At 43.0% G+C, this 19431-nt stretch overlaps 3 protein-coding genes across 5 annotated transcripts in view; 1 reads left to right on the top strand and 2 right to left on the bottom strand.

Annotated features, from left to right (window-relative positions):
- Positions 1-1979, bottom strand: part of cyfip1 (cytoplasmic FMR1 interacting protein 1) — a 32443-nt gene extending 30464 nt beyond the window's left edge. Inside the window, exons 1-2 of one of the 3 annotated variants that reach the window (XM_071487089.1) lie at positions 1814-1939; positions 916-1097 (exon numbers count right to left, since the gene is read on the bottom strand). In XM_071487089.1, coding sequence (XP_071343190.1) covers positions 916-998 — 83 coding nt within the window. In that variant the 5' untranslated portion in view covers positions 999-1097; positions 1814-1939. Of the gene's footprint in view, positions 1-915; positions 1098-1813 lie in introns of all 3 variants that reach the window. The other 2 variants (XM_071487090.1, XM_071487091.1) reach the window with 2 other exon arrangements.
- Positions 1980-3711: 1732 nt separating this feature from the next.
- Positions 3712-14544, bottom strand: tubgcp5 (tubulin gamma complex component 5). Its single transcript, XM_071487092.1, has 23 exons — positions 14192-14544; positions 14033-14086; positions 13082-13190; positions 12823-12919; positions 12652-12731; positions 12408-12543; positions 12127-12244; positions 10579-10668; positions 10256-10349; positions 9908-10160; positions 8676-8878; positions 8460-8575; positions 8089-8357; positions 7779-7977; positions 7293-7481; positions 7024-7206; positions 6828-6912; positions 6622-6742; positions 5997-6148; positions 5162-5287; positions 4610-4698; positions 4321-4421; positions 3712-4151 (listed from the first exon to the last, which is right to left on the bottom strand). Exons 1-23 carry the CDS (start codon positions 14323-14325, stop codon positions 4105-4107), a joined length of 3045 nt encoding a protein of 1014 aa, XP_071343193.1. The 5' UTR covers positions 14326-14544; the 3' UTR covers positions 3712-4104.
- Positions 14545-14847: 303 nt separating this feature from the next.
- chst7 (carbohydrate (N-acetylglucosamine 6-O) sulfotransferase 7) lies at positions 14848-19107 on the top strand. Its single transcript, XM_071487095.1, has 2 exons — positions 14848-16420; positions 18082-19107. The coding sequence occupies exon 1, from the start codon at positions 15128-15130 to the stop codon at positions 16388-16390; it is 1263 nt and encodes a 420-aa protein (XP_071343196.1). The 5' UTR covers positions 14848-15127; the 3' UTR covers positions 16391-16420; positions 18082-19107.
- Positions 19108-19431: the final 324 nt, after the last annotated feature.

Here is a 19431-nt window from a genome sequence, read left to right as displayed (position 1 = left end):
TGCAAACTGATCTTTTAAGGTAGTTGCTGAATGCAAACAGCAGTCATGCAACACTATTTTCAAAGAAAGTCAAAAAATGATCTGTGGGATATTTGCTTTGTTTAAATACAGTTGTCGTTGCCTTGGCAATGCAGATGAAAAGATGACACGTCTGACACGTTAGCATGCTCTGCTAGAAACAAATACCAGGGGATCACACTTTTCTCTCTCTTCTCTTATGTGAAGATGGCAAGGAAGCCACATGTACATTATATTCCACTGAAGTGAGAAACAGATGCGACAACAAGAGCCCTGCAGAACATGTGCCTTCGACATTTCCTCAGAGATGGCACAACACAAACACAAAACAGATGCAGTAAAAGCCACTTAATGTGACTTCACCACCTAGTTACATCAAACTGTGCCCCTCTCAAGGAAGTTGTAGATGTTTCTTTCTGTTGAGGAGTGAAAATCTCCGTTTTAACACTTCTTTTGCAGGACCGCACAGCAAACAAAAACACTACTCCTCAAAGCAATATGAATCTGTTGGCATCTCTGTTTTTCTTGAGTTAATGCATAACAAATGACTTCCCCAAATTAAAAATGCTCACACAACGTTACAATACTTCCTGGCTGCTCAGTGGAGCATTCATCAAGTGAAGTCTTATCTTCAATCCAAAATGCATTTTCAGAAATCACTGTTAAGAATTACTGACTGGAAAAAACAATGATCGATACAGAACAACAGTGGGAAATGTAAACACGTCACACAGTTTCAGTGACTTTACTGCTGTAATGTGTACTTCACACTACAGTATATCACTGAGAGCTGTGATATTCTGATGTGGTTTTTCAGCGTGCTTGAAGAAGAAATAAAACCACAGAGAAAAACAACAACAACCCCATTTTCACCAAAGTAACGGTATGCGGTTTTACCTACGGAATCTTTCTGCCTCATCAGCCTCCTTCCTTCCCCTTGTGTCCTCTGAGCTGACGCCGATAAGAGGCAATGAACTCATGAACAGAAGGCGCAGAGGCAAAATGACCGACTCCTCATTTTACACCTGGCACACACGTTTCCGTTTGTTCCTGGTGGACACTCAACCAAGCAGCTGCCACTGAACAAAAACACGGGACAATTCATGACTCAAAAGGTCTTTTTCCAAATGTTTATGTGGCGTTCAGAATTACACACACTGAATGGGCCGGGCAGTGAACGCATCATCGGGAGGGTGGGGAACACAGTACAACAAATGTCCTGCTCCAGCAAGCCCCACAGGAGCGGACAGCGGAGGGAGGAGAAAGCGGTGCCCAGGAAACTGAAGGCTTGCTCGGTTTAACATTGTACACTTGCCGACAGTTGGCCTACTTAGTAGTGTTCAAGTTTAACATTTCTGTCCCACTGCGGCTATCACACCTGGCAGACACGTAACCCTCCACTCCCAGTCCACAGTTAGTTCAAAGGCCCGTCGCAAACAAAGTTAGGAGCCACAAGAAACTTAATTATATAGATTTTTGATGTGAAAGTGATGTGAGGTCCTGCTTCCAACATGTAAGAGCAGTAATGGCTGTATCCCTGCTCCGCCGTGGCCTGAGATTAGTCACAGCCCGGGCCTGTGTGTGAGCCAGGAAAATGGCTTTACCCCGCAACAAGCTGTCCGCCTCCACCAGCTCGCACTGAACCTCCCTGAGAAGCGGCTGTCCGTCTCGTATCGGTCCGCTCACCGAGGGGGGCTACCCCCGACACACGACTTCTTTTCCCACCGTGGCTTAGCTGACTGCGCTGCGACTACACACCGTGAAACCAACTTCGAGACAGATTATTCCTACTCACCCGCAGTTGTTGGTTAGCTGGGAAAAGTTAGGCGCTAGTGGAGCGGACTACAGCGCCATTGAGCCGGAGAGTTGAGCCCTCTGGCGCCTGGGAAGTCCGGGTTGGGAGAGCTTCGGTCCAAGTTTTTCTTTCTGTCGTCGGCCGGAGGAATCTTTCCTCGGTCGGTGTTATTATCATGGGCGGGGGAGAGAAGTAGAGCAGGGAGTTCCTGTCCCTCAAACAGGGAAACTCAACAGGAAACTCCACTCGCAGCTGCGGTGCTGGCCTCCTCCACTAGGGCAGGGACGCAGAGGATGAAGGTGAAGTCAAAGGAATGTACAGTAAGAATCTGCCCGGGGGTGTGGAGGGCGATTAGTGCCAAACCCCCTCCCCCAACTCCACCTACACACAGCGTGGGACAAGGACTTCACTTCACAAAGGTCTTGAAGTGAACAAATTCTAAGTTTTTTTGTTTTCAAGTATTCCCAAAATTTTAATGTTGTATTTTTAAATATTGTTTTATCAATTTTATACAACTACTGACTAATCAGGTCTTTATTATAGTTTCTCCTTTAGTAGTGGGTATATAGGGACTATAATTATTTTTCATCTACCTGCAGCTCATACCAGTTTTCCATTCTGTACTATAACACTGTCAAGCATACAGCTGAGGTGATGACATCATTTCCAAGCTCCTAATATTATAGTGAGGTGCAACTATTGCCAAAACTAGGTAGAAGTAAAAAAAAAAAAAAGAAAAAAAACTTGAAAGAGAAGAGGAAATCACTTTCAGTGGCCTAGTAATGTTATTTTTTTTGTCAAAATGGAAAAAGGGAAACAGGTTCAGAGAAAGTACTGTATATTTAAAAGATTAAAAGAAGAAAAAAAAGGGGGGGAAAAAGGAAAAACTGAAACAAGGAAAAAAAAAACATAAAAAATAGTCATATTAAATCCATTCAAGAAAAGTTCAAGTGACATTTATGCAACCTCTTTAGTTTTACTAATATACAAAAAAAACACCTCTTCCATTTTCTGGTATCCTTTTTTTCAAAGATCACTTTTTCACACACTGCAGGAGCGTAACTCCAAACGCCACACAGCTGATGACCAGGACCATCTTGTTGCCTGAGAGACAACAGTGCTGACCACTAATATTCTTTGAACTCTAAGATAAACCAGGCTAATGGGATATGTCTAATCTCCCTCTCATACCACACGTTGGGAATGAAAGAAAAGGCACTATTGTCAGGAACAATCCAATTCAATGTATATATTTATATAAGGTTAACAGTTTGATTTAAGCGATAACAAACCATACAGCAATTTACTACTTTGAAAAGTTGTGGTGTTTTATAGGTCCAACTGGAACAATGTCTGTACAGATAACTTTTAAAGCCATTTAAATGACAGCTTACTGTAGGCTATTAGAATTAAAATAGTACATACTGGCCACATTGCCAGGGGCCAACAACTTCATTAAGCTCTTTTAGGGCTACAGGCCAGAGCTAACACATATGCTACACTTATTAAACTGGTAATACTGCTTTTTCACTGGCGAAGCAAAACTGTAAACTAATACAACTCATTTGATGGAAATAACAAAGGTTAATGTTTTGCATTAGTTTCCACAACTATTTAAGTACCTCAGTAAGCAATAATTAATTTGTATGAGGCCCACCATCGATATGCAATGTGCTTTCTGTTTCGTCCAGACAATGCTTTTCAATTCACATTTCATTCAACTAAGAATATTTTAATATTTTCTAAGACATACATGTAAATAAACTATACTCTTACCTAAACCCATATTGTTATGATATTCCAGTGAGTGTTAATGAATTCTTTCTTTACAGAGACCGTCTCACTATAGGCATCAACTGCAAAATGTAGAAATGAATGAGTCGCTTACACTGTCAAAATCATTTTTAATAAACTTTTATTATAAAGCAATATCACATTATGTTGAATAACAACATATACCTACATCATTGTGCAAGATTTATTGTGCTTTATACACATTAACAATCAACATTATCGCTCATTAAAAAAAAAAAAAAAAAACTTTACAAAAATTGCATTACTTTACATTTTTTAAATACAGAAGCTGATATTCACAAGTCGCTTTTTTGACTATGGCACTAAGAATACACACCACATAGTCCAAGGCCATCGGCAACAGTCAGAGCAGATCGTGACATCATATGTTGCACATCATCATGAACAATGACAGCACTCAGAGAATAGACAGTAATGAGACAGAACCAAACACTGTTCAGTCCATCAGGGCAAAACAATGAAACACGGATGGTTCCTCAGCACTGCTCAAATCCTGCCATCAGAGAGAGGGCAAGAGACTCCACTGTACGAGAGGGAAACACAAAGCAAATCTGATTATTTCCATGTTAATTATTCCTGTGTGTACATGGAATAATTTACATTAATTTTACATTAAAGTAAAAAAATGCACTTCCAGTCTCTAGTGCAGTCAAGTGAAAAATCAGAGGTGTGTGTGTATTCAGTGTACTTACAGTGTGGGAAGGAGCCCCGACATACAGCCTTATTGAGTATCGTCACAAGGAACATGTGACAGTTTTTGAAATCCGACTCCATTTTATCAATAGACTCGATCCTGTAATTAAGACGCAAACACAGTATTAAGATACAAAAGGCCTGTCACAAAAAGACATTAGTATATGAACACCTTGTTCAAACAATTCACCACACATGTATTGACGTTATACAATATGAAATGTGAACCATGTCTATAAATTACATCTTAAATGTTATTTTCACTCCAGTCTATACGAGAGCTCTTACTTCCAGGCTCCAAATCCAGCTTGCCATCGGTCAGAGAAGATCAGGACTAGATTGAGGACCTTCATTATTGCCTCCTTCACAAAACTGACCTGAGAAAACACAACTGCATTAGACAACAGTGCATCAAATGTCATAAATACATGTAGGAAGCTCACCCTGCCCTGCTGCCTCAGTCTGAAGAGGAAATATAATAAAGTGATCACAGGATAAAAAGATTTCATAGGTGAATGATGAGTATTCAATTTAATGATCCCTATCAGTAATTTCATTTGCCTGGTCCCCTGCCCACACAGTGAGGTCAGTGCAGCTTCAGCCAAGGAAAACTGATGCTGGAGCTGGCAAAGATTCAGGCTAAGTTTTAAAACATCTGTTCTTGTATATTTATGCCTGCAGTCCACCATACTCCTGAGTGACCTCAGAAAAAGCATTACTATGAACATGGCCTCAGTGTTTTTGTCCATGAGGGTAAAAACCACTTATATGGTAATATGGTTAACTGGAGATTTTGTTGAAGATCTCCAGTTAACCATATTCCCTGTGAGAGCTGTTTACCTTCTCCCTCAGCAGGCACCGGTCATGGATAGTTGCCAAATATCTGTAATGGATCTTGATCAGCTGGTCCAGGTCCTTAGCTTCCTGTACTTGGTGCTGAAACTCCAGTCCTGTGCTGTGCAGGATCTGACAGGAAATGTGCAAATCACTCAATTTAAAGACCACAGTGGCTTCAAATAAGATTAGAGACTGTATTGTTTACTGATGACTATTTTCCAAAACATATCATGTGTTTTTAGGTTTTCTACCTTCCAGCCACACACAGTTTTCTATTAATTTCCATGTCAACTTACAGCTTATGAATAGCACAATAGAAATTGCTTTAACAAGGTTGCCATTTGGCAGATCAACAGATATTAGAGTGTCCTTAAAAGCACCACCAATGTGATTCTTTCAGGGAATTTTAACACCTTCAGCTTGTTCGCTCTGGTCCGATTCAGCTGATGAGTTTGTAAACTTGTAGCATTTTCCCCTCGGTTTGGTTTGATTTCACACAGAGAAAAATTCAAGTGAACCAAAAGACCAAGACCACCTCGGCGTGATTGTTTTGGTCCACACCTGAGTAAGATTACTGTCTTCACACCTGCTAAAACAAATCGCACCAAGGGGGAAAACAAACCAGGGTTCAATTTAATCGGACTAAAAAGCGCAGGCGTGAAAGCAGCCTCAGACAGTCTCATTTTACCTGCAGCACACTGTACCTGCAGAATGATACTCTCTGGATTTGACATGTGGCAGTGCAAAAAGCATCAGTATAACTGACCAAATGAATGATGGTTCAATTCCATTTAGCTGCGTCAGTTTCGGGGTCGTGCTATTGTGCGATTCCTCTCACCCTGGTCATGATGTAGTTGTGAAGGCTGTTGACAAAGTGCATCAGTTTGACCCGTAGCAGACACATTCGATGAATCTGCTGGTTTACAGGCTCTTTGACCTTTACTTCCTCAGCCTGAGCTCCCTCCAGTTTCTTACTGATGGCGGTGAAATCTAGAAAGAAAGATTTCACATATTAGAGAACACAAGCAAAAACTGGCAAAAAATAAGGTAGAATGGTGTTTTACAGAATTTACAGGGGAGAGTCTTCACATACTGAGAATATTTATGCACGATTAACTACTGATTTGCCTTCAGCCATACCAACTGAGTATAATATATGTTCATTTAAAGTGCCATCCCAAGTAGAACTGCAGCTAACAATTATTTTCATCACTTAATCTTCCTATTATTTTCTCTACTTATGGATTTGGTCTCTAAAATGTCTGAAAATGGCAAAAAAAAGATAGTATCAGTTTCTCAGTATCTTAATACGTCTAATTCTGTTTGATCAACAGTCAAAAGCCCAAAACATTCACTTGGTTATGATATCAAACAGAAAAAATTATAAATTTTTCACATTTAAGGAGCAGAAAGAGCAGAGCTTTAAGCATATTTGTTAGAAAAATGTCTCGACTAACTCCTACCATTGAATCGAAGCGTGTCTAAACTGTATTTAGCCCATTTGATCTGCAGCAGGAGGAGAAACACTTGATTGTAGATCTTCTGACACTCTGTGCTAATCACAATGTCAACAGGCCAGGGAACCTGTGCAGAGGTAAATGTCAATGTGGCAGTTTCAGTCTCAAAGAAGAATGAACAGAATTTAAGCAAATACATTCACTGTGTTTACCTTGTAACCGAGAGTAAGCACTTCTAGGTTATTCACAGGGTGTTTTTTCCTGGAAGGGTCAATGGTCTCCAAGAAGATCGACAACCTATTAAACATGAAATGATGAGGAAAAACACTGACTTTTCTCCAATATAAAAAGAAGAAATCCTCCTAATAATGAACACATCTTCAGTGACGCTTCACAAGCACGCAGTACCTGCTACTGTCCTCTGGGTAGCGCTGTCCCACTGCCTCCTGCAGCTGCACATTGAGGAAAGACAGCTGCTGCCAGCTCTCCTTCTCCTGCACCTTGTCAAAGATGGCCGTGTAAAAGTCATACATGGTGTCTCCTGCTTCCAGCAGGAAGTAGTTCCTCATAGCCTGGAGGTATTCCAGCAGCCTGCGGACACATCAGCAAACTGAAATGCTCCATAGGCAGTGACAAAAAGTGAGTCAGAGTCCTCACACTCACACAGCGATGCTTACTTGTAGTCTTTTTTCAGGGTCTTCATCAGGTTCCCACAGCACTCGATGTACCTCCTCTCGATGTGGGGGTAGAGGCAGGAGCGCAGGGTGAGCTCAAATGTCTGGCAGGTGACAGACTGAGAGGAGCGGTCCACGATAAAATCACCTCCAGAGAAACGCTCGTGGAAGTCACTCTGCTCTAAGTACAGCCTGAGGGGGAACAAAGACCAGACTGTTTAGCCTGCAGGTCTGGGACAAAAAAAATATAATCCCTTTGAAATTCAATTATGTTTGGACAGTGCCATTTGAGAGATGATAAAAGCACCAGCTGCAAAAAGGCAGAATAAAATGATGGCTAAATTGGAGGCCTAAGCTTTATTCTTGCAAGGATAACTGTGGATTACAAACTCACCACCTGCCCTGCCCCAGCATTTTAAATTTGTCATGGTTTCTTGTTTTAAGCAGAACAGGTTGGTCTAGTCGTCTGAAGAGCTGCTTGTTTGTTACCTGGCAAAGTTGATGGCCAGCAACGGATCATGGACATCATCAATCTCCAGATGCTGAGCAATGATGGACTGCATCTTTATGAGACTCCTCTTGGTGGCTTGTTGTTCAGTCACCGTGTCTGTCAGAGATTCCTCTTGGCTGCAGAGGCGCGACTGCACCGACTCCAAGAACAATGTGTACAAACTCTTCCTCTCTGCATCTGCAATGCAATATTTTGACACTGTTCAAGAAAATGCTGAAACATTTCCACCTTAAAAACAGCTGAAGTAATCCGACACCGAAAAACCTCATTCGCAGATTAAATGCTGACCTCTGGAGGATTTCTCCGACTGCTCAGTCTCCTTACAGTCCAGATTTTTGAGCAGCTGCATGGATTTCCCCGCCATGATAATCTGCTTGAGGACAGGTTTGAGGAAGGACACCATGGTGAGCTGCCTGTTGCTGGAGCCCTGATCCCCTCCGGAGCTCCCGCTGGCAGCGTCGTTCAGCTTCTCCTCGTTATCCACCATCTCCGACACACTGTACAGCGTGTAGGTGGCGTACCAGAAGTCCCTGTGGTTCACTGGGACATCTTTGTTCCTGAACAAGAAAGAGAGTGAGTGTGTGGAGAGTCATGTTGGGAGAAATGTTTTCAGATTATCAAAAAAAGTAAAAAATAAAAATAAAAAATCTATTTCCTACCTTTGGATGATGAACTCTTTGGCAGGGTCAAACAGGTGGCCGTGAACAATCCATTCATCCACAATCTCCAAATATGGTCTGACGGTCTCTGTCCACAGAGAAAATAACAGAGCCACCTAACAGGGAAAGATGACAGTCAGCAATGTTTCCTCATTAACCCGCGAGTTCTGCCTTACGTGTTGAGTTCACTGAGCTGAAGACGCAGGACATACTCACCGCCTGCTCTGATGCTTCGCCAACACTGTCATACTCAATGATAGCTTTGTACAGCGTGTTGAGCAAGTGCGACGCCCGCACAACATTTGGAGTCTCGGGGGGGACTTCAGCAACCCCGGTGCAGAAGACTTTGTGCAGCACTTTGATCTGGGCCAAGTGAGGGCTGAGTCGCTCCAGGACAGCAGACAGGGTCACCGTCTCATCTATGAAGAGGATGACTCATCAAACAGTGGCTGACTTAATGGATCAAATACTCATAATTATGGGTGGGGATAAATGCTATACAAAGCAGCATTGTAATCTTTGATGTTTTTTATAAACACAATAGCACAAACCAATCTATCAGTTTGTTGTCTTACTATACTGCAGCACAGGTGGATCCTTCCTGTAAACATGTGACCTCGGAAACTTTCTGACTCTCTAGCAGTGAGGACAGTTTTTGGCTTTTCCATTTAAATGATACCACCTACACGTCAGGGTGCATAATAAATAAAACACACATGGGAAAAACAGTTCTATACACAATGTCAAATATTTTCACAAGATCACTAATACATTATCCTGCATCATTTAATTAATGTTATTTATACAAAGTTTATATTATAGAACATCCTCATCTATGTGTTGATTGAGGAACTACAGATCTCTGCACATCACCTGCAGTGTTAGTAGCTGTTCAGGCTGGGGGGAGTTATACAGCAGCTATAAAGTGCTGTGTTATGTTTGCTCTAAGAATTTTGTTACCAACTTTTACTGCGATCACTGGACAGAGGCTGTCCCCACAACTTTTACCAACAAGTTCACTTTTTACAGTTTTTAATTTTGTATGAATTAAACAAGCAAAATACAGTGCATCAATTAGAGTTTCACATATGGAGGAAGGCCTCTTCTTGATTTTCAGAGCCAAGCTAGATGTTCTCCCCCCATCACCAGCCTGTATGTGAAGCTAAGCTAATGGATGGTTGTAGATTCAGTTGTCAAGTGAAGGTATTTCTAAACATGTCAAACTGTTCCTACAGCTCTGAAATGAGCATTTCAGCTTTCTGCTGGTTTGTGTTTCTTCAGTTTGAAAATGACAAGTCTGTTAAACGGGCTCTGATTCGTCGCACCAAGATCACCTGTGTAGTGATGCCAGCGTTATCTTACAGGTCTCACGAGGAATGCAGAGTTATAGTTGTCCTTTCAGTTCTATCAGGAGTTAGCCAACAATTAGTGAACATTCTTGTACTTGCCATTGCATATGAGCTCTCTCTCAATTGTGGTCAGCTCCTTTTTGAAGCTGGTGAAGTACTTGTTGAGAGCCCACACAAAGGCCTGGTAGGTCCTGAAGGGAGGCTCGGAGCCCTTCTTGGAGCTGTAGGAGGAACCAGAGCTGGGCGGGCAAGGCTCCGAGCTGTATCCCGTCACCTCGTCTATGAACCTCTGCAGCCTGAACACAGCCTGTCCATACACGGCAATATGCTCCAGCACAGAGCGCAGACAATTCTGTCGCACAAAAGAAGAAAGGATTGTTTCCTACAGCTGACAGAGGACTAGTTTATTGAGGTGTCATGCAAGTCGTTTTCAGATTTTTTACTTACACTGGTCAGATGAGTCACCACCACGTTATTCCTCACTGACACTTTTCCATCATGGTGTTGGAATATAAAGTGTTTCTTCACTCCAGAGAGGAGCCTGCAACATGATAGCCAGAAGTCAGTTTAACTGTCTAATATTACTCAATAAATATCTCATTATGAGCCTGTAAAGAACAAGGAATTTCCTGTACAAAACAACAAGGACTCAAATGTTTTGGGATTTATGAGATAATTAAGGGTTTGACTTGTGAGAAAAGGAGATAAATTTCTTTGCAAGTTCGTACAACGAAGACAGTCACACACCCCACAGCATCATTTCATCTCACCACAGTGTCTCCCGTATTACTTGGGTCTCTGTGACAAAGGCCTTTTCTTCTGGCAGATACAGTGGATCAGTGTTGTACAAGTGCTGATCCCTGAGAGAAGAGACACTGCGCATTAACATCTGACCATTTCAAATCATTTCAACTCACAAATCCCCTAAAGTCAACTTCCTATTAATAAACAGCTTCACTACCAGCTCAGTTGATTATGGAATTAACATATTTGAGATCTTTTTTTTATAAGAAAGTTATTTTATATGACTGCAAAGTTAGCAAAGAATAAAATGCTATCATTCAGTCAGACTTTATTTGTATAGCACTTTTCATAAAAAGAATGTAACACAAAGTTTACTTTACTTTTAGAGTAAGAGCAAAAAAAACGACTTCCCCCCTCTCTCTCATTCACACACACAGAGAGACAGAGAGAGAGAGAGAGAGAGAGCAAAAAAGTAAGTAACAAATAAAAAAACAATAAAGAGACAAAAATAACAGCAGCTGAAACTTTGCATTTGTGCTACAACTATGACAAAAATGTATAATTTCTGACTGATATGACTGCTAAGGATTGGATATTGGTACCAGCTTTAAAAAAACAACACCTAGTATTTTAGCCTAATTTATTCAGATGACACTTTGACAAGAAAATCATGATGCACATAAAGAAAAATGATCTCATGATAGGGCCAGAATAAAGTCGTAATTTTTTTTAAGAAAAAGAGTCATAATATAATGAGAAAAAATTTGTATATTTTAGCAGTTGTGAGTTTTACCAAATAAAGTAAGCTAGTAAACAGGTGAGAGGGTCCACAGGTAGAGGTTTTAGCTATAAGCGCTTGTTGTCACAGATTGGAGGACACAGAACAGTGAACTTTAATAACTAAGCGCAGAGTGACACTGCTGGGAGACACAGACCAGAGCTGTATACCTGTCATACCAGACAAAAGAGCAACTGTGGACAGTCAAGCACAGGTAAATCATGCAAATCTAATCTCTTCTACTCACACACCTCACAATAATGTACAAAACTGTTTTCTCAAAATATAATAATCCTTTTGGTGGTGGTGGTGCAATTCCACAGGCACAAATCCTCTCCTCTCATGCCGGGGAATGGACACTGGGGTCATGGACTCCTGGGCGTTGAGCTGAATAATAAACTGAACTGGACTGACAAAACTAACATGCTTTACAAAAGAAGGCCAGAGCAGACTCTATCTGCTGAGGAGACTCAGGAGTTTTGGAGCGCAGGGGGCACTCCTGAGGACCTTTTCTATGCTGTGGTCTGCTGGGGCGGCAGCATCTCCACTGCTGACAGGAAAAGACTGAACAGACTGATGAAGAAGGCCAAGAAATTTCTGCATTTGGTTTTGAAACGTTTACTTTGCTGCTGTGACACTACAAATTTCCCCACTGTGGAACTCATGAAGTACTATCTTATCTTATCTTATTCTTTAAATGTTATGACTTTATTCTTGAAATTCAGTCATGGTAAATTTGGCCCAAATAAACTGAATCCATATTATATTATAAAGTAAAAGCAGTTGCAGGTCTTACCACACATTGAGCAAGTTGGAGTGTAAATGCAAGCTGTGAGGAAACCGGGGAGCATGGGGCACCCAGTACGGTGTCACTACATGCTGTTCAAGCCACGCCCGGGCGTCAGGCTCACCCACTGCAAAGACACACAGTGGAATTATTTTTACACTAAATAGCAGCTTCAGTGTAGATGTTTGTTTTGGTCCTATCTCCTTTTTACATTAGTCCATAAGCATCGAGGCTTCCATGACCTATTTTCCATTATTGTTATGATATTTTACTGTGTGACAAGTTTGCACCTGTCCATGTGACTGGAACTGTTTTGTTGGTGTGGTCCTGGTCCTCCTGAGGGGTTCTGTCCAACTGGATCCCAGAGTCCTCTCTGCTGATTGGCTGCTGACTGTCATCGTCCTCACTCTCCTCCTCAGACCACTCCTGAAAAGCAGTCAGACTGATTTAGATACAAGACAATCTTAATGTCGTGGTGCTGCTGTTGTGGTAATTCATGTCCACAAAGGGTGGGTTTGGTTAGGATTTACTCACAGGAGTATCTGGGTACGGTCCAATGTCTATGTCCTCTCCCTCCATCAGATATTTACCCCAGTCAAAGTTGTCCTCTGGTTCTGCGCAGACACGTTGGGGAGACAATGATTAATATGAACATGTAGCCAAGTCAATTTAAAAGTTTTAAGTATCGGTGAAACATCAACTTACCAGCCTCCTTCACCCTGGGCCTCTCAGTAAAGTTTGTGTTTGAGGGGGACCCCGACAGGAAGAGCAGCAGTGACAGTATGCTGTAGTGTACATCAGTCTGCAAAAAAAGGAAACACAAAAAAACTGTGCTGTATGTAATTTGTCAGAAAGCTGTGCTTTGACACCAAGGCAAACATGGGCCATGAAGAAAACAATCTATTGGGGATTTGTATTGTGTTGACTCTCAGAGTTAATTTTCTGTCAGCCCATGTCACTGTACCTTTGTTCCATCTGTATTAGGTAAAGGTGAGTTCAGGAACTCTTCAGTCAGTCTCATCCAGCTTCCTGCTTTACTCAAGTCAGAGTGGACCATGAGCTTTTCGTAGATTCTGGAAAACAAGGCAGGTTATGCACAACAGTGTTAGGCAAATGACCAACGGTGGGGTGCTCCTTATTGTAGCAGTGGCATTCATTCAGAGTATTTATGATGTAGGAGAGTACATGCACAACACACTCAGCTCCACTGTGTGCATCTGGGTACTGAATCCCCCAGACCAAAAATCAACAATCATCTATGAATAAGTGTGCAAACTGACAACAGTGTTACAACCGGCACAAGTGTGATACAGCGTTTGGAAGTAGCACTGTCAGTCTGCACTCTGAAGGGCATCTACATGAAACATCTGCACTGAATTGTAGATCCATCAGGGCACTGTCTGAGCTGGGATGACGATTTCTGATTAAGTATACATACCAAATGCTTAACACGTTCATATGCAGGATATTTACAGCAGAACTGTAAATAAAAATGTTGTTACTGTGTCAGAGCTATTAGTCCATTACTTGATTTGTTTGGTCCTGTGCCAAAAATTAGCTTTGGTTAAACACAAACTCATTTAACAATACGGATCATGAAAGTTTTTACACTCATGGCCCCTTCACAAGACAGTCTGTCAAGACTCGGTGCATGCTTCAGTGGTGCACATTCCCATACAACGTTAAATAATTAATCATACTGCCACAGAACAGTTTTCACACAGTAAATATGTGGCACAGTGCTTATGTGGTGACCATGATATGGTCCAGTGCCAAGTTTCTGTTATAGGATGACTGAAACATAAATTCATACATTTCTAGGTGGACATCCCCATAGTCCTCCTTAATCATAAAGTAATTAGTTCGTCACTACATAAGACACTGCAGGAGCAACAGCACCACAGGCAGCACTCACCCAGTTACACTGCGCTGCACTTTGTGGCTGTCCACGTCCAGGTAACGGTGAAACCTGTCAACAAATGAGACTATTACTAGCATCGCCGTGTGTGGCTAACGTTTGGTTACATGTTAGCAGCTCGCAAGCTAGCTTCCATCCTGTCCATGGCTAACTCACCTAAAATTTGACCAAGCGAATTTCAGTGCCGTCTGAAAATTCTGGTCCTCCTCATCCTCGATCCCACTGATACATCTTATCAACTTCTTCGTTTCTCTCTCTGTCTCCTTTTCGAAGGTGCTCCAGTGTGCCATGTTGCTGTCGACAGTGCCGCAGTTAGCCCAACGTTACGAGCATCTACTGGTGTTTGCAAGCTATCTGTCAGGCTTGCTGCTCAACTGGTGACTCTGCAGGCTAAGATGCTAACACGAACAAGAATATGTTAAATATGCCATTTGTTGAAAAGGCAAAACAGCTTCAGCCATTTCTCCATTGATTCCTCCGGTACCGCGCAGCGCTTCCCTGACAACAAACGAGGTCCTGTGCGCATGCGCGACACCAAACTCACAACCGTTGGTATGTTTTAATGTTCACCTAAAAACTACTGTTTGAAAGTGTCAATTTTGTGGCACGAAAAAAAGTACAAGTTCAAGCGAAAAGAATACGCTAATGGCTGATACGCTATTCTAAGGGAGCATTACTTTCTCATTCATCTCCCATAATTCATTGCAGCTCTGAGACGTTATGGTAGACGACAGCCGTTGGAACATCTTCCCTTCAAGGCTCTCTGGCATTCCCAATTTCACTGTGTTCCCAGCAGCGGCGGCATCCTGCGTAGTTTTATGTCGGATTTTCAACGGAACTGAGAGAAAATGAGTAAAGATGGAACCATTTTGAGACTTTGAGTTCACTGAGCTGCTATGAAAAACTGCGTATGTGCGGACAGGACGGAAAAATAATCTGGTTATTTTGTCTTTAATGGGGCGGGGCTACTCCCCCCACACACTCCGGGTTTCTCACGCATTCACATAACTTCAGTGTGGAGGCGACAGCGCTCCTCCAGACACTGAGCGGACCGCCGGAGCAGAAGCTAGCCGCCCCTCCCGCCGAAAGGAAATGAAGAGGAGGCTACATAAGAAATACTTGATTTTGATACTGGCGTATTCAGGTTTACTTCTGCTAATCCCGTATGTGTTAGATTACCGGGATAAATCCGTTCAACACGGAAAGCACGGACTGCCGCAGCAACAGCCCAGATGCCCAGATTTGGAGAACACAGTGGCGCTGCTGTGGGATAACGGTTATAAAGTCAACGGCAGCGACACCACGGAGTCCACCGTCACCCGCAACCAGTCACGGATACACATCTACCTGCATGCCACCTGGAGGACCGGCTCCTCGTTTTTGGGCGAGTTGTTCAACCAGCACCCCGATGTTTTCTACCTGTACGAGCCGATGTGGCACATATGGCAGGCTCTGTACCCGGGGGATGCGGGCAGTCTCCAGGGCGCAGTGCGGGACATGATGAACGCCCTGTACCGCTGCGACTTTTCCGTCCTCAAACTTTACGCCGGCTCTCAAAACATCACCACTTCGTTCATATTTGGCTGGAAAATGAACAAAGTGATTTGCTCAGAGCCGCTGTGTGATGCGCACAAGCGGCACGACATTGGGTTGGTGAAGGAGGACCAGTGCGCAAAGTGCCAGCGGAGGGACATCAGGGAGCTGGAGAGGGAGTGCAGAAAGTACCCGGTGATGGTGATCAAAGGAGTCCGCGTTTTGGACCTGAGCACGCTGGTTCCTTTGATGAAAGACCCGGCGATCAACCTCCAGATCATCCAGCTCTTCAGAGACCCGAGGGCCGTGCACAACTCCCGCTTGAAGTCCAAGCAGGCCCTGGTGAAGGAGAGCATCCAGGTGCTGAGGAGCAAGAAGCAGGCCGACAAGTACAAGCGGCTGCTGGTGCCGAGCAACAGGGTGAACCGAGCTGAGAGCTACGTCTCCAGCGCCATGGAGCTCATCTGTGACAACTGGCTCAGTGACATGATGCTGGTGGTAAACGCGCCCCCCTGGGTGAGGAGGAACTACCTCCGCATCCGCTACGAGGACCTGGTCCTGCACCCCATGGAGGAGCTCCAGAGGCTCTACCGCTTCTCCAACCTCTCCACCTTTCCTGCTTTGGAAAAGTTTGCGCTGAACATGACGCACGGGCAGGGGTACTCATCGGACAAGCCCTTCCTGATTTCATCTAGAGATGCAAAAGAGGCTATATATGCGTGGAGAGAGCGGCTCAGTGTGGAGCAGATAAATCAGGTGGAGGCCTACTGCAGCGAAGTCATGAGGCAGCTTGGTTATCAGATAAACAGCAAAGCGACATGAGGATGTGGCAGGAGGAATCGATGGGTTAAGGTATGCTCAGACCACACAGAGGAGGTTTTATTCAAGAGCGAGTGAACATTTAAATGAGCAGTTTTGTGCATCAGTCATCTTGTATTTAAACTTCAGCACAGGAAGTTGGTGGTTTCACAGAAACCCTCTGACAGGAGCTCAGGTCTTCTGCTGTTCCTCTATGCCAGATGTGTGACCTTTGACATCCGTCTGAACGACAACAAATTGTCCTCCAGTGTGGAGAATGATGAACATGCAGAGGCTGTTCTCACTGTCATCTGCTAGAGGAGATGTGTATGTTTAAGCACGATTTCTTGACATTGCTGTGATTTTTATGGAAGCTGTCCGTATCCAACAGGCAACTTGAACAAGTCTGATGTGGAAACTTGAATCCTCCAGAGCATGTATTCTGTAATTTTAAGAATTTTTAACAAGGGAATTTCAGTCTTTTGTTAAAAACATATCAGACACTAAATTTATAGTGAGTTTACAGTAAATGTATACATCATAAAACATGTCTGGAGGGGGTAAAATGAAGTCCACCTTTTGATTTAGAGCTAAATGATATGCAAAAAAACATAGTGAGATTATTTGACACATATTGCAATTGCAATATGAATCATGATTTTATTTCAAACAAATTTTATTTCCACTGAAAAAACTATAAAAATTATGATCATTTGATTTTTGTTGGGGTCTTGTGGGCAGGGGTGTCTCTGTAGCGCCAGAATGCTTCATTTATGGTTTGTTGTGACACATTTTACCTTTACCTTGTGATTTGGTTTTTTCACTTGTTGCCATATTGTAATTTCAATAATATGTTGGATTAATTGTTCAGCCTTAACTTGATTATATAATTTTTTTATTTATTTTACAGTCCTGCCTCATATTATCTTGACTGTTGACTGTGTTGTTCAGATAATAATGGAGCTGTCAATAACAGCTCTGCCGGACTCTACACTTATAACCTATTAATATATCACAGTGTTGTGGTTTTTCTTTTCACACAGAGCTTTCTCTTTTAGTTTTCTTTCAAGGTAATCAATCACTCATCAGATTTAACCTGGTGTTGAGGCTCATCGGGCTGAACTTAAAACCATTTTAGACAAACGGAGGTTTCATAGCATTGCCACTTTCAACACAAGTGATGCCACTGTAACTGGTTTTTGTAGCTTTCAGAGCGAGACAGTCAGAAATAGTTCTCTCTCCTTAATAAGCGAGCGATCTGTTGTTTAATAGAAGCGTCATTGTTTTCTAACTGGCCACGCAGGGCCCCCTCATGGATAGTGTGGGGGCTGGCAGCAAGTGCAGCTGGGCCTCAGACTGTGTCGTCGAGAAGGGGATCATTGTATACGGCTGTCCATGACAGGGCAGAGCTCCCAGGGTTACCACCAGCCTGTCACCACCAGCTCTCACAAGCAAGGCCCTTTAGAACTGGGCTGCCTACAAACCGTCAGCATGGAGTAGATACAGGGGTGGAGGCGGTGGGTGCCCCTTGTCTTATTGCCTCCACCGTGATTTTGGCACTGACAGAGCTATTGATGGAGGTCCTGAGCATTGTTACAGTTATCCTGTTGAATCTGTGTGTGTAGTCTTCATGCTCTGTATCTGTTTCAGTGTGCGGCTGTGTCATAACTTAAGGGTTTTATCTTAATTCTCAGCTGATTGTTTTTCTCTTTCAGGGGCCTGGTTTCCAGGGCTGAGGGTAAAAGGTGGAATAACAACACAAGCAGCTGGAATGTGGTCCACTGGGAGCTTGCAAGCACAACTCTTGGGTTGTTTTTCTTCAGGCGAGCCGGGTCGATGAACTGGAGAAAATCCAAGTGGAAAGAGCAGCCAATCACAGACAGATCTGAGGCAGGAGAAGGCAGCTTATTTTTACAGTGTTACCTGGATAACACCCGCACAGTCTGTGCAGATAGAAAGCGTGTGGGGAGGGGTAATAAACAAGAAGAGAGAGATGGGACTGGTTTTGTACTCCAGTTACACTGGCCAGCCTCTATCCTTCTGTCCTTTTAGTAGCACTAATCCATCCTCAAATCCCCTGCAGGCGAGGGCCATAAAAAGCCCAAGATGGGTCCTTCTCCGGAGACGACTGCCAGGATCCAGGGTGGCAGAGTCGAGATCGCTCTCACCTGCGTGACTTATCCGTCCACTGTGGCAGTAATCTCAAGCATCACTGATTCTTAACAGCATCTGGCTCACTAACAGTGCTAATGTAGAGCTTTGAAAGACGAAACTACAGTATTTTCTGGAAAAGAGGCCTGACTGAGGAACTATTGTTCCAACCCCGGCCCCTAAGGAATCCGGACAGCTGCAGCGCCTCACTGACAAAACGCTCACATGGGTGTGAAATTTTCGAATATTCCATGGACATGTCTTGGAGAGCTGCCTCTGTCCTCTGCCAGTGAATTTTTTAAACAACTTGCCATAAACACAACAGACGGTACCGAGTCATATTGCGTACCATTCTTACTGTTGATAGTTGTTGTCTAAAATAGTGTAAATGCTGTGCTATCCCTCTGGTTAAGGATCTGTTGAGGAGGGGTAAAATATTTACCAGCATCCGCGTGTTCAACTTTAGAAGTTGGTTCTGTCATAATTGTTCTGGGTGGAATATCTGAAGTTCTCTTGTCAAAGAAAGAAATAACTTTCAGACTATTTAAACTGACTGCAATAAAGACTTAGTAAAAACTACAGAAGGAAAATGCATGATTTTTGGCGTGACTTTAAAGGCCCCATATTGTATGAAGTGAAATTCCCATGTGTTTTTTGATTATAAAGCAGGTCTAAGTTTTATATTGATACTGTGAAAGTATCAAAGCCTCAGTCCACAGAGAAATACACACAGCCTGTATTATGTAAACTGAACCTCAAAACGAGCCGTCAAGACTTCTGTAACTTTGTGGTGTCACGACTATGAAGTTACCACTCTCAGCCACACCCCAAACCCCACCCACCTGGTCCCATCATCCAGCCTTGCAGCATTTGGTTTCTCTGAGTGTTTACCTGAAATTTGCTATATTTTTATT

This window comes from Trachinotus anak, unplaced genomic scaffold, assembly GCF_046630095.1.
Source record: "Trachinotus anak isolate AG129_WGS33_773 ecotype Australia unplaced genomic scaffold, CSIRO_AGI_Tana_v1 ptg000010l, whole genome shotgun sequence".
In the NCBI taxonomy this organism is placed as follows: Eukaryota; Metazoa; Chordata; class Actinopteri; order Carangiformes; family Carangidae; genus Trachinotus; species Trachinotus anak.
The sequence above is the reverse complement of the archived record's forward strand: the minus strand, read 5'-3'. Positions and strand labels throughout refer to the sequence as shown.